The sequence below is a fragment of the Primulina huaijiensis genome, chromosome 17 (assembly GCF_012295235.1).
Source record: "Primulina huaijiensis isolate GDHJ02 chromosome 17, ASM1229523v2, whole genome shotgun sequence".
NCBI lineage: Eukaryota > Viridiplantae > Streptophyta > Magnoliopsida > Lamiales > Gesneriaceae > Primulina > Primulina huaijiensis.
In genome coordinates this window covers 2,939,670-2,954,578 of record NC_133322.1, presented here as the reverse complement: position 1 = coordinate 2,954,578, position 14,909 = coordinate 2,939,670, and the positions used below count along the sequence as shown (strand labels likewise).

At 36.9% G+C, this 14,909-nt stretch overlaps 4 protein-coding genes across 4 annotated transcripts; 3 read left to right on the top strand and 1 right to left on the bottom strand.

Annotated features, from left to right (window-relative positions):
- Window positions 1-340: 340 nt before the first annotated feature.
- Window positions 341-5,184, bottom strand: LOC140962550 (zinc finger CCCH domain-containing protein 40-like). The gene is made up of 4 exons (XM_073421504.1): window positions 5,045-5,184; window positions 3,993-4,262; window positions 1,977-2,200; window positions 341-1,281 (listed from the first exon to the last, which is right to left on the bottom strand). The coding sequence occupies exons 1-4, from the start codon at window positions 5,147-5,149 to the stop codon at window positions 450-452; spliced, it is 1,431 nt and encodes a 476-aa protein (XP_073277605.1). The 5' UTR covers window positions 5,150-5,184; the 3' UTR covers window positions 341-449.
- Window positions 5,185-5,570: 386 nt separating this feature from the next.
- On the top strand, window positions 5,571-8,443 carry LOC140962303 (COP9 signalosome complex subunit 8). The gene is made up of 5 exons (XM_073421160.1): window positions 5,571-5,747; window positions 5,863-5,942; window positions 6,062-6,243; window positions 7,223-7,330; window positions 8,060-8,443. The coding sequence occupies exons 1-5, from the start codon at window positions 5,664-5,666 to the stop codon at window positions 8,197-8,199; spliced, it is 594 nt and encodes a 197-aa protein (XP_073277261.1). The 5' UTR covers window positions 5,571-5,663; the 3' UTR covers window positions 8,200-8,443.
- A 773-nt stretch (window positions 8,444-9,216) lies between these two features.
- LOC140962440 (pentatricopeptide repeat-containing protein At5g04780, mitochondrial) lies at window positions 9,217-11,501 on the top strand. Its single transcript, XM_073421330.1, has one exon. It carries the CDS (start codon window positions 9,265-9,267, stop codon window positions 11,134-11,136), a length of 1,872 nt encoding a protein of 623 aa, XP_073277431.1. The 5' UTR covers window positions 9,217-9,264; the 3' UTR covers window positions 11,137-11,501.
- A 513-nt stretch (window positions 11,502-12,014) lies between these two features.
- Window positions 12,015-14,856, top strand: LOC140962316 (beta-ureidopropionase). The gene is made up of 6 exons (XM_073421182.1): window positions 12,015-12,213; window positions 12,559-12,666; window positions 13,119-13,307; window positions 13,388-13,615; window positions 13,697-13,921; window positions 14,362-14,856. The coding sequence occupies exons 1-6, from the start codon at window positions 12,085-12,087 to the stop codon at window positions 14,731-14,733; spliced, it is 1,251 nt and encodes a 416-aa protein (XP_073277283.1). The 5' UTR covers window positions 12,015-12,084; the 3' UTR covers window positions 14,734-14,856.
- Window positions 14,857-14,909: the final 53 nt, after the last annotated feature.

Sequence of the window (14,909 nt, the reverse complement as noted above, 5' to 3'; positions counted from 1 at the left end):
TTGTGAGACAGTCTCACAGATCAATTTCATGAGTCAAATATCTTATTTGAGTCATCTATAAAAAAAATATTACTTTTTATACTAATAGTATTACTTTTTATTGTGAATATCAGCAAGATTGACCCGTCTCACAGATAAAAATTTGTGAAACCGTCTCACATGAAACTTACTCTTATAAAATATTTAAAATAAATTTTACCAAATCTAAAATTATGGAGTTAACTGCTGGCCCGTGCGGAGTAAAGATCAAGTAAGCTAAAACAAACTTTGTGCATGTGAGGGTGACTACAAAGATATAGAAAATAAATGATTCACAGGCCATTTTAATGAAGTTCAAGCATCAAGCAAAAATGCAATTTCAATTCATTACTTGCAAGCAATCCCAAATATCATAGCAGAAGAATCGACTAAAATAAGAAAGCATTTTTAGGTGAACGTTTTGGCCAGATTTATGATTGTTGGGGAGCCCCAGTTGGAGCTTTCGGATTAAAAGACGCCTGGTCACCATCGGGACGAGGTAAAGGAGGCCGCTGTGCTGGATAAGTAGGCTGAGGATATTGTTGCCGAGGTGGAAGTACGGGAGGCGGCATGTACCCATATTCTGGATGATATGGTGGGTAGAATGGAATATGTGGGGGAGGCACACTCGAGTGACCATATCGCTGAGCTTGATGCTGCATCTTATCTGAACCACTTCTACTTTCATATGATCCACCAGGGCCAGACGCAATTGAAGATCCCTCATGAGATGGAATGAGGGCACCCATTCTCTGGGGATCCATTGAAGGATAATATGCTTGATCTTGTTCAGGCAGCGGAGGAATGTTGAAGTACGGCATAGGAGGCGGGTTTTGTATATCAGTGGGCTGAAGAGTTTGCTGATGTGATATGACTGCCCTAGGCAACAATCCACTGTGCGCTACTGCTGCTTGCTGGCTCGCTTGGTCAGAGCCTTCAGATTCGGGCTTTGGTGCTTGTGGTTTACCCCAGAGCAGCTTCATCCTCAAGCCTTTAATAACTAGCTTGTTTGCAAGTTCTTCAGCGGCCCTCTCTGTGCCTTCTCTGGTTGTGTATGTCACAAAAGCACAAGCACGTTGGATAACCATCTTTATGGATTCAATTTCTCCATGCGCATAGAAATTGTCTCTTAAATCCTGTTCGGTAACTCTTGCATCAAGCCCACCAACGTACAGGGTTCTAATGCTTTCATCTTCAGGAGGCTCCAGAGAAGGCATTTCTCCAGCCTTGCTAAGTAACTTCAATGCCACTGGATCGTTAATACTGCACACGCATGCAATGAAAAGGAAAATAAGTGAATAGCAAAAGGACAGAATAAAGGCGAACGATTGTAAGAATTGAAATTAAGAAAAAATAGAGACTTCGACGGAACAAAACAAGAAATTTAAGTGCATAATGAGGAAAAAAATGAAAATGCTTCAATCAGCAAGCAAAGAATGGGAAACATACACACGCAAAACATATTAGAATTAATGACTGCGCAGACAAAAAGAGGAGCGGCTCAAAAAATGGAAAAGAGGAACTGATGATTGGCTATAAACCTACCTTTTCACGACTAAAAAAAGAGACAAACACCAACACCCTTGTGGTGTAATGGCATTAACGTCTCCAAAAGTGTAGAGACATGTGTATGACTCCACGTTAAAACAGAAACCCCCACCCCCGTTGTCAGAGAGAGAGAGAGAGAGAGAGAGACTAGAAGCTAAACAAATACAATGCCCTATTTTGTAGAAAGCAGACTCATCGATAAAAAATCATCTGACTTCCTAAGAAGCATACATGATACTTTCTAATATTACTAATCTAAATCTTACAATAAAAGTGGAAAAACAATCTACACTTCAAGAACCCGATTGAAGCTAATCACCGTACATTCTAAGCATTCATATAAAGATGCACACTATCATCTGCATACACAGCATCAAGTAAATAATTAATTCCAGAACCGTGTTACATACCCATAGTAACGGTCTTTGATATTTTGTTGAGACAACTCCCCAGTTTCAGGCATCTCATGCCTGTACGGGCATTCAGGACCTCTAGTACATTGACCTCGAATAAAGAAACTGCAAACATGAGCTCGGTTTCTCTTGTAGTATGGAGTGGTTCTCTGAAGTTTCAAGATGGTATCGCTAGGGCGCACCTTCCCATAAGAAGATTCATAATCGATCCCGGCTCTTGCCTGCATAAACAAATATTTAGTCCACACACATGCAGGAGAAACATTCACAAAAGAGCAAGAGATATAACAAGTGGTGACTCAACCACAGTTCTTTCAAAAATAGGCTTTAACTCAAAATAGATTTACAGATCTGTGGTTCATAATTCGTGAATAAACACCAAATTTAAAGTTAAATAACGATAGCAAAAAAATGGATATTCATAAGAGTCAATAACAATTCATGTATGTAGACTAATAATATTGAGGGGGAAAAACAATCCAGAGCAAGAGATCTACAAAAGATTTCCTTTCGCCAATGCACTCCTCACCAATTTGATCTCAGCTACATCTATCAACCATTCCACAGTTATTGTAAACTGGTGCATCACAGCTGAGGGCAGCAAAAGAATTGGCCAGTGGAAGGTTTTGGCAGGATGATGAGGAAGAGGAGGGGTTTTATCGAAGAGTTTTCCCTACACTTCTAAATTACATCCTTACATAACAGCCTTATTGTGTAGATGACAGTCTCTACATCACGGAACTTTCACTGCAGAGGGGGTCACCTTGAGATAAAAAGGAAGATGTAGAATCATTTTTACACTGTTTAGAACAGGTTAAGAGTATGTTTATGGTTGATCAATAAAAGGGTTTGGGTTTTAAGAGACCTGAAAATCTCTTTTCTTTCACCGACCGACGTCCAAGCTGGTCATTGAATATACATCGTCCCTCCATTTGGAAAACCTTTATTCCGAGGTACAAGATTTTTCATAGGATTTTGTCATGGACCCAAAACACTTCAATCTAGCCCATCATGCAAACGGGTCAAGATGCAAAGCCCAGGGACATAACTTACCAACGATTCAAGCATTCAGCCATGGAAGATTCAATAATAAACAGTAGAGAATTCTTAAAGGATTGATAAGATCTTTATTTACTTTCCATTTTAACCATAGATGGCGTGATTCCAGGATTTGATAGTGCATTAAGCCACACCTTTCCTAATAAGTGATGACTCTTCTTTTGTATTTAAATATCTCAACTGATGAATAAAATGATATCCTAAATAAGAATTCCAATAATTACTTTACTAAAAGGGATCGAGGGGTTCTCTCAAGGAACGAGCCCCTAAAGGCTATTAAAAAATAGGGAAAAGGGCAGAAAAAAACACAAACCATTCATGGAGCTCAACAATCGATCGATAGATCGATCCTATAACTAGATCCATCTCACAAGTCCATAACAGATTTATCGATAAATAAATTGGATACACATGATATTTTAGAATGGAAAAAAACATGTCCTCGTGGTTTCTCTTAGTTTGCGAATGCGAAGTAAAAATAATAATAAATCTAGAGATTAAATATTTATCTCATGCAGATTCACAACATCTTCAAGACATAAGATATTGAAGGAATTTGGTTTTCACTAGGTGTTCCAAATAAATTGACAAACAGATATTTGATGGAATAGAAATACGGGTAGCACTTTCGACACAACAACATAAAGAGTAAAGACCACGAGAAACTTAGTCAATTATTTATTAGCTGGCAACCTATATTAGCTTGAATACACAATGGTGAAACTTAGTTGTATTGAGAATACATATTCTGATTCAGTAGTCGGCCCATATTCTCGTACACTTTTATTTATTGATAATTGATAATATGAACAAATCAATACTGAAATCAAATGGTCTAACACACAATCCAATAACAAATGAATTATTTTGTTAGTTTAAATTTTGGCAGTCAGGTATTTGAAGCAACTCCGAGTAAAAGGCACAAAGATTGTTCTCAGACACAATGAAACATACCTTGCGGTCATGTTCCTCTGCAAAATATTCCCTATTTACATCGCTCTTTGGAATGGCATCGTTTGAATCGATGCTGAGGGCAGTATCTCTAACTTGAACTGGCAGCCCATATTCAAGATCTAGCAGGCATACTTGGCAAACATTTTTCAGCTTGCAGCAAGTTTGGCAAATCTCTGTCTTTTTGTATCTTGCATCCCGACCAGGCCTCCATCTAAAAACTGTGAATGGTCGAGAACATATCTTGCACTCCTTGTCATAATCAGCTTTTGTCTATCCATATTAACAGAAAATGTTTGTTAAGAAGCTCTCCATTTTATTTGTTTATATATAAAAAAAACACATTTCCCATAGTCAGGTTTTGTCTAAACCTCTCTAGAATTTATTTAGGAAAGGCATAAAAACCAGCACAAAAGCGGAGATAACACCAGAACTTAAAGGAACACTAAAATATATTGTAAAAATATGGATTAAGATTGTTTCATTCACTAATGACTCATCTCTTGAAGAGCTATAATTAAGGAACTATACTGAAAGAAAGAATACATAAAATAGATCTGCAATCCTAAACTCTATTTAACACCAAAATGGTAAAATCAGTGTCTTTGCATACAGATCTATATCCATGTAATTCTAGAATAATTGCGGCCTTTTTTTACATATTCCATCATATATCTTTCAGAAATATACCAAGTGTATTTACAAATAAATCAATACATTCTACATATAAGAACCTTAAGTTTGGTCAGACAGAATAAAAATCATGGTCAGGATCAAAACTTGACCTCGTAAATAAGGCAGAAGGCAGCTTATTTTAGTAAATATTTAAGCAAAAAGAGGGAGGGGGACGGCAAATCCATAACCCTGGCATTTTAAGTTCTTGGATAGCTAAGCAATCTATTCGATTCCCATAAAGACAGAGCCAATGCCCTGATTCAACGTCTCTGAACTTTCTTCCACAAGCAGAAAATCACTTCATTTCCAAGAACAAAAAGGAAAAAGAACTTTAAATTACTTAACCAACATAAAATCGAAAATCTAGAGCAATAATATACCATTCGAACGTATGGATTGTCTCCAAGGCATGATTCACACACAATCGGGAAATCAGTCCGCTCCCATCCATCGGCTTCCGCGTCTCTGAGCAGCCTATGAGCCATTCCCCCTAACAATTCTCTCTGATGTACCGGAGGAGGACTGGACGACTATTACCATTACGATTATATTTTTATATAATAATATTAAAATCAAATTGCAAGGGGTATGTCTAATTTTGCTTTATTTAATATTTTATTTAAATTTTATGAAATTACAAGGGTATATTTGATTATACTTTATGTAATATTTTTAATACAATTTTAACACATGAAATATGGTTTTTATTTATTAAATAATTATATTAAGAGACTGTTTGTTAATTCTAAATTTATTTGGGTTTTATATTTTGTAAAAATTAAATGTGTTTTAATACTCTATATTTTTAAAAGAGAGACACATATTTGATTTTAAAAAATAAGATAATTAATTTTCATTAAGGAATTATAAATAAAAAAGAAGGCCAGTCTTCAAAGCCCAAGAAAGTGGTGGCCCATCGGCCCAATGGACAAATAAGTCCCGTCTCCTAAGAAGCCGAGGCGAAGAGGAAGACTATTATCAACTCCGCCGCCGCAACCGATGGCTTTCACGGCTCTGTCAGGTGCCTTGGCCTCCAAGTCCTATGACCAGATCGCGGATATATGCGACAACCTCATGCTCCAGGTGAACTATGCACTGTCCGATTCTACTACCTATCAGTCCCAAAATTTCTCCCCTCTCATCAAGATATTATTGACACAGTTCATCTTTTCGTACCCGGTATTCTTCACTTGTTCAGGTTTCTTCCGAAGGCGTCGCGTTTAAGGAAGATTGGCCTTATGCCATTCATCTTCTGGGCCACATTTACGTCAATGACATGTAATTTCAATCATTGGCCGTTCTTAATTTGTCGTTTTCGGTTTTTTGAACTGTTTAGGGCGTTTGATTTATGGTTAGAGCTTGAGGTTTGCTTAACTGTATTACTGGTTTCGATGCAGTAACAGTGCTAGATTTTTGTGGAAGATGATACCGTTGGCAGTGAAGGATAGCCAGCCAGAGGTTTCGGCTGTTTGGAAAATTGGGCAGAGGCTGTGGGCAAGGGATCATGTCGGTGTTCATGAGGCGATTCGGGAGTTTAATTGGAGTCCTGATACTCAGAGCGTTGTGGCAGCTTTCTCAGGTAAGTTATAATGCCGGTAGATCAATGTATTTGCAAATGTGAATTATTTTTAAAGTGTAATAAACTATGTATTGTGGCTTCTTTAGTGTTATTCTTCTAGTTTTATGATGTCTTCAGAATTCAAAAAGTTGTAAAGGTTATGGCTTGATTTACGCTGTGGAATGCTACTTGTTATTTATGCGATATCCGCAGCTACCAACGTCTTGCAAATCTGAAGCCAATAGTTGCTGCGTAGAAAGAAGTGTCGACTAGAAAATTATTTTTTAAATTGGTATTGAATTCTGGATATAAGCTAACACGATTTTGTTTTGAATAAGTTACTTTTTAAATTTCAACTTAACTCAATACATAAACCATAGTTCTAATAAAAGCATATTAATGCAATCCTAGCATTTTTAATTGTAAAAACTAAATGAAGTTCTAGATTACTACTTTTGATTGTCTTTTTGTTTTATAGTCTGTTGTAGTCGAGTGATAAAGTATGCAGTTATATCTTATTTTGTGCAATTTTTAAAGTTTTGAATTGAAAATTATTCAAGATTCTTGTATGTCATCCGGTCAAATTTTTTCATTTTGTACGCATCCATTGCTTTTTGTTGCAAACTCTCTGAAAACTCTGGAATTTTTTTATTGGACTGCATGATTAACTGAAGCACTTGCCTGGTTGCTGTCGCTTGTTAACTATTATATTCACACTTGATCAGTTTCAGTTGAAAGTTCCAGGTTTCTCACTCGGGTCGATAAAGATATACCAAAAAAAATTTAGATGTCTTGTAACTTTACAATACAATATAAATGGCGACTCACCACTGGCCTCAATTAGCATCCCCCGATTATATGTGGGGGAGTTTTTTTTTTATGAAACTAAAACTGTCTATGTATTTTACATGTTTTTTCTCAAAAGTCTTCTGCCATTTTATTATTCGCGACGACTCCTCGGATTTCAGTATAAATTTCATGAATTTTGAATCCACTGCAGAACTTTACACCAAAAGGATGTTTGAATTGCTGCTTTCTGGTTACTCGATCATTAGCATCCAAGATACTGCTCTTTTCCTTGGAATGAATGAAGATGACGCTACTAACTGTAAGTTCCCGTCTTTCTTTATACAACTTGTATTTTACATGAATGTTCATGTGGTTAATAGGTTGTTCTATGACATACTGCGGTTTGCATGAACTGTGAATTGTTTTTAGAGAATATCGATGTCACTCTGTTGAAGTTGTATCTTCATGCACAAGTGATTTAAAAGCATAGATTTTAAATTAACTGAAGGGTGATTCTTCAATTTAGAAATTTTATCACTCGGATGGCTTCTGCAACAGATTACGATTCTAGTTTTCTCTCTTTAAATTATTAAGCACTCTTTTCATTGTAAAAGAGGTCTATTTCCCTGCTTAGCGTTCATTATAAAGCCAATTTGCTGCCAATTCATTCAAGTTTACCTTAATACCTTCTGAAAATGAATGATAAACTTCTGGGGTGTGGGTTAGAATTTAATGTTAATTTCCACAAACTGATCCGCAGATTCATATTTTTTTCTTTCCCCAGTGGGCTAATGCATGTAAATCCTGAAAGAATAATTAATTTGATTGTATCTTACGCGGTATGCCTATCAATACCCATTTTTTTTGCTGTTTCTCAACTTCTCATTTTGCCTTTCAAATATATTTCATCTTGTCTACTCTTAGCAATCATGAACATCATTATGAGTATGTTAAGCAGCTCCAGTTACTCTGAACAATACCTCCGAAATATGAGGAAAACATTTTTGCTCTAATTTTTAGGAATACTTGATGATAAAAATTCTTACAGACACGCTGCAGCATGGCTGGACCCTGGATGCCACCTCAAGAATGCTCACAGTGAAGAAGCGGGTGGTTGCAGCAGATCAGAAAGTGGATCCCAGTAAACTGCAGCAGTTGACGGAATATGTATTCCACCTGGAGCATTGATCTCACATAATCTGATACAAACAGATTACATTTGGTGTGCTATCTGTCTGATTCTTGGTTACGTGCTGTAACTGGTAAAGCACATGATTCGCTGAAGTTCTGGTGGCAGAGTAGAGTTGTTTGTCGATGTCTGAGAGTTTTTTTGTAGTTACAGAAATTGGGGAATGTTGCATAAAGAACAGATCGGCTCTAATGTATAAAATCGTATGGTATAACATCTTGTGGGATTAAGCACTTGCTGTTTTATCCAAAGTCATTTGACAGTAACGATACAATTCAAATTTGCCAAACTATGCAGCAGTTCAAATGTTAAATTTGGATCCTTATCCTAGCAAGGACAGTTGTTATCCTAACAGTCGTGTCTTTTGTTGGCTTCCAACAGGCCTGATGGCCGTCAATCAGTTATTAGGTTTCGATGAAGCGACTATAATCTGAAAGCTTAAGCTATATATCATGGAACTAATAATAACATCTACGACAAAGTTTCGTATGTTCAGGACTTTAAAGAGACTTTTTATAAACGACCACGACCAGATATAAACAAATCAAGAGTAATCAAACAAAAGTAGCTGAAGATACAAACATATTACTTCAATGACGTACTGAGCAATATCCGCAAAATTGTTGAGAGCAGGGGAAAGTAGCGGTTTCCGTCGGGTTGAGAGACCGAAAGTCCGTCGTTCTCAACGAGAGTGAGTGTCATCTCAACAGTATTCACATATGTGCTCATAGTATATGGACAATATATCAAACTATATAATCATTTAATATTCGAACTTATCCGCAAAATTGTTGAGAGCTGGGGGAAAGTAGCCGTTTCCGTCGGGTTGAGAGACCAAAAGTCCGTCGTTCTCGACGAGAGTGAGTGTCACCTCAACAATATTCACATATGTGCTCATAGTATATGGACAATACATCAAACTATATAATCAATTAATAATCGAACTTTTAACCATATCATCTCCTCATCTTATTTGTTCATTCGGTTATTATCTTCATACGTGAGCCATCCCATCCTTCATAATTAATAGTTTTGTGTAATCTAATTAATTTTGCTTCTTTCTTATGAACGCCTTATGTTTCATCAACAAGCCTTGCTCAAGATTTAATCTAAAATTTCACGTATACATTTCATCTATTGCCTCTTCTAAACTTGAGCCTTCAGTTCAAGAAGAGTACCATGTTGGGATTTGTACAAAATCCAACTTTGTTGATACCCTGCAAAACTTTATTAAAAAATGTGCGAAGCAGAGAACAATTCTTCAAGGCAAAGTTTGTCATGCTCAGGTTGTGCACTTTGGCTTGCAAGCAGACAATTGGACCTCGAACATGCTTGTTAACATGTACTCTAAGTGCGGCGATGTGGGTTACTCACGGAAAGCGTTCGATGAAATGCGTAATAGAAGTGTGGTTTCTTGGAACACTATTATTGGGTCGTATACACAAAATGGTAACGGAGAAGAGGCTCTGAAACTCTTTTTGAGGATGTTGAGAGAAAGTTCTGAGTTCAGTGAGTTTGCTTTGTCAAGTGTTCTCTGCGCCTGTGCGGCAAACTTTTTAGTATTTGAAAGTAAGGAATTGCATGCCCTTTCAGTCAAGGTGTCCATGTTATCGAACACATTTGTGTGTACTGCTTTGCTCGATGTTTATGCCAAGTGTCGTTTAATTGGTGATGCTTTTCAGTTATTTGAATTGATGCCTGAAAAAAGTGATGTGACTTGGAGTTCAATGATGGCTGGGTTTGTACACAATGAGCTTCATGAAGAGGCTTTTAGTTTGTTTCAAAGGGTACAAAGGTCGGGTGTAGAATTTAACATGTTCATCATTTCATCGGTTCTTAGTGCTTGTGCTGCCTTGGCTGCATTAATAGAAGGGAGGCAAGTACATACGGTAGCATTTAAATCCGGTTTTTGCACAAATGTATACATTTCATCTGCTCTTATAGATGTATATGCTAAATGTGGAAGCATTAAAGAATCTCACCTTGTGTTTGTTAACACAGAGGAGAAAAGTGTTGTGCTATGGAACACAATGATTTCGGGGTTTGCTCGACATGCTAGATCTTTAGAGGCAATGATATTATTCGAGAAAATGCAGCAGACGCTTTTGTGCCCGAATGATGTAACATATGTCTCTATGTTATCTGCCTGTGCGCATATGGGTCTGGATGACAAGGGGCGTAAATATTTTGACATGCTGAAAAAAGATCATAACTTGACACCCAATGTGTTTCACTTCTCATGTATGGTTGATATCCTAGGTAGGACGGGACATCTCCAAGAAGCTAAGGATTTAATCGAAAAGATGCCGTTCGAGGCAACAGCCTCCATGTGGGGCTCTCTTTTAGCGTCTTGTCGGGTTTACCGGGCTGTTGAGATTGCGGAGATTGCCGCAAAGAAATTGTTTCAGATAGAACCAAATAACGCAGGGAATCATGTAATTCTCTCCAACATATATGCTGCAAATGGGAAATGGCAGGACGTTGCATCTGCAAGGAAGCTTCTGAAAAGTAGTGACGCTAAGAAGGAGAGAGGTAAGAGTTGGATTGAAATTAAGGACAAAGTTCACTCATTCATGGCAGGGGAGAGTACTCATCCAAGAATTTCGGAGATTCATTCAAGGCTGGATAGTTTTCTTGAAGATGTGGAGAAACGGGGTTTCAAAGGTCATGTCGAACTTGAACTGCATGATGTAGAAGATGACTGCAAAAGGGAACTACTGAAACACCATAGCGAGAAGCTAGCCTTTATTTTTGGGCTAATGTGCTTACCTCCAAATGTACCTATAAGAATCATGAAGAACCTTAGGATCTGTGGGGATTGTCACGAGTTTATGACGGTTGCCTCCAGTGTGACGAATCGGGAGATTATTGTCCGGGATAACAATCGGTTTCACCATTATAGAGATGGATATTGCTCATGTGGAGAATTTTGGTAGCAGCATGTTTGCTATACAAGTCTTGTCATGTATTCTTTTTCATGCTTATTCGCAAGAATGTCGGGTTTACACTTTGGTGACTCGATTATGGCTGCATGGAAGATTAAAACATTGAGGTCTATCTCTTTTGTGTGATCAACGAGGGAGACTTCTCAAGTTTTCGAAACCCAAATGAAGCAAAGAGAGGGCAAAACGAAAAAAAAAAAAAAAAAAAATTTGTTTCATTTCCTTAAAAAATCAGGGGCTGAATGGAATATGTAAAGCAATTTATTTCTGGTATTTTCCTCAACATGTTTTCCAATCATCAGTGATGCCCCATATGTTGAGCCTTGCATAGATAATATAGAACTTAATGCTGCAGTTTGAGGGTTCTTCGACTTGTTTAGGCAAGAATATCTTTTTCAAAATAAATAAATAATTTTCAAGTAGGTTGTTCGTAAATAAAATAATTTTATGAAGGCAATAAATTTTTTTCCAAAATAAATAATTAATTCTCAAGTAGGTTAAAAAAAATAATTTTAGAAATAATTTATATTTAAAATGAAATATATATATATATATATATATATAATATGGAGTGTATTATTTGTTTCTTGAGTAGGTCTTTCATAATACGGTCTCACATATCTTTATTTATGAGACGGATCACTCGTGTCCATATTTACGATAAAAATTAATATATTTAATATAAAAAGTAATATTTTTTTCGTGAATGACCAATATAAAATATCCGTGTCATAAAATTGACCTGCGAAATTGTTTCACATGAGTTTTTTTATTGTTTTATAAGGTAAAAAATACCCATCCGATCATCTAAAAAAACAAACTACTCGTTTAACCCGATCCTTATTTTGGGGGTGTAACAAATCCATTCTGTTAAAATTGTATTTGTCATCAGAATCTTTTTCGACACTGATTTTCACGTCAAAATTTATCCTTCACGAAAAAATGGAGAGGAAGGAAGAAGAAATTGTTGCAGGAGGTAGAAATTCTGAGATCCCGAAAGATGGTTCCATTTGTGGGTTCGATTCCCTTCACCGGCTACTCCAATCTTCCCTCAGTCCCCAACTTTTCCAGGTTAAGCTGTCACCCACTTTTCGTTTAAAGCGCTTTTTTATAGTTTCTTTGATCGTTAATCCATAAATTTGTAATCTTTAATGGTGGTTCAGTTTGTTGTACCTGATCATGCACATGATGTTAGAACTGAGACTGACCACATATGATTAAAGGCCTAGAAATTATAGGGATTTCAATTTGAGCTATGTAAGTAATTTTTTTTGTACTTTATAATAAACATCAATAAAAGGGCTCACCTCATCTTCAGATTTAAAATTTTATTTCAATTCTTTTGTTTGTGGGATTGATATTTTATGCTGATTATTGACGGTAAACCTCACTGTTGTCATCTTCGGTGGGTACCAGGAAGTCAGCCGCTTATTACTTGGGCTCAACTGTGGAAGAGCCCTTTCTACTATGGCTATTGCCGAACCAGCCAAGTCTCTTTCTTGGAAACATGATTTTGATCTTAAGGTAAATGATGTTAATAGTTACCAATTCTTCCTTTTTGGAGTTGTGTGTTATTTTGAAATTTTTAGTGAAATTTGATTTACATCTATCTCCAAGAACTTGTTTTGCTGTTGGCCATAAGACCTGCTGATTTTTATGAACTAATGTGGATTTTCATGTGTTTGAGTATTTATGAAAGCAATGATGTAGTGAGAAAATAGCATCTTTTTAAGGGAATTATTGTGAATCGCAACTACTGATAAAATGTACTGGTTATAAAATTTATCAAGAAAATCTAGATCAAACTTTGGCAGAGCTAACAAGAATGCAAAACACATGTTGCTTCTTTAGATTGTTGGCCTTTTAAAGATTTCCCGTTCCTTTAAAACGTATCGAGGAAATTATTTGCTTGCTAATCTATTTTTATTTTCTATGTCAGAGATTGAATTTCGCCTCTGTTTTTTTTCCCCATCTAGGCTTTCTCATTTCGCGCTGAAAAAGAATCTCTGAGACAACCTTGCAATGTGAAGGTGGGTCTCATTCAGAACTCTGTAGCTCTTCCGACAACGGCACCCCTTTTGGACCAGAAAAAAGCCATATTTCGGAAATTGACGCCAATTATTGAAGCTGCTGGCACCTCAGGAGTCAATATATTATGCTTACAGGTAGCGTCCCTTCTATTGAATAATTTGTCGCTGTTAGGCTTTTATCAAAACATTGTCAGCTAAATATTGTGCATGTTCAGGAGGCTTGGATGATGCCATTTGCATTTTGCACTCGTGAGAAGAAATGGTGTGAATTTGCAGAGCTGATTGATGGAGATTCAACACAATTTCTTGTGGAATTTGCACGGAAGTACAATATGGTCATAATAAGTCCCATTCTTGAGAGGGATGTGAAACATGGGGAGACACTATGGAATACTGCTGTAATAATTGGAAATCACGGAAACATAATTGGAAAGCATAGGAAGGTACATGAGCATCAACCGAGTTTTAATAGAATTTACCTGATGCATGCCATATTTCCAAGCGTAATTGTATGGCATTTGCAGAATCACATACCTAGAGTTGGGGACTTCAATGAAAGTACGTATTATATGGAAGGAAATACCGGCCATCCTGTATTTGAGACTGCTTTTGGAAAGATTGCAGTTAATATATGTTATGGAAGACATCATCCTCTGAACTGGCTAGCTTTCGGCTTGAATGGTGCTGAGATAGTTTTCAACCCTTCGGCAACTGTTGGCGAACTGAGTGAACCAATGTGGCCTGTTGAGGTACCCCTTCATTATTTCTCTTGTTTTCCTTTCTTTTTCCAACGAATCATTAACTTCTTGTCTCTATTGACGAGTTTTGCATGAAAAACAATTTACGTTGTGTTTGGTTGTTTTTAAAATCATGTTTTCCATCTCTGAAAATAAAATCCGACGTACGTTCATTCTCCAGTACGAATCATCAAAAATATATTTATATTGCATTTTCACATCTCTCGACTTGATTTTATTTTTAATTAAAATTTTATGGTTCTACTTCTATGGCATCACTAACCAAACACATAACACATTGTTATATTGATGATATCTTTGCCAATGTTTCTCTGAACCTCCATGTTTTGTAAATCTCCTCTTCGAATAAGTTCTGCATGAGAAAAATGATCCAGGCAGCACTCGTATGATCTAGCTTGTTTTCATCGCAAGCTACAAACTTGAATTTTCAGGCTCGTAATGCGGCAATAGCTAATAGCTACTTCGTTTGTTCAATCAATCGTGTTGGGACCGAGGTCTTTCCAAATCCGTTCACTTCAGGAGATGGAAAGCCGCAGCATTCAGATTTTGGCCATTTCTATGGCTCCAGCTACGTTTCAGCACCCGATGCCTCATGCACCCCATCTCTATCCCGTAACAGAGATGGGTTACTGATATCAGACATGGATCTTAACCTTTGTAGGCAACTCAAAGACAAGTGGGGATTTCGCATGACTGCTCGATATGAGCTGTATGCAGATTTGCTCGATCGATATTTAAAGCCTGAATTCGAACCTCAGGTCATTCCTGATCCCCTGTTAAATAAAAAAATAATCTTGGAGTAAAGATCGTCGCGGGGTGCGAGTGTTGCATCCTCAACTCTACGGGAGCACTTGCCTGGGTGGTTGTAAATAACATTTGATGTTTTAGGAAAATCCCATTACTCCAAGTGAATCCTCTTTCTTGATTATGACAATATATATATATAAAATTTTAGAATTATGAAAGAGTGAGCAAAATC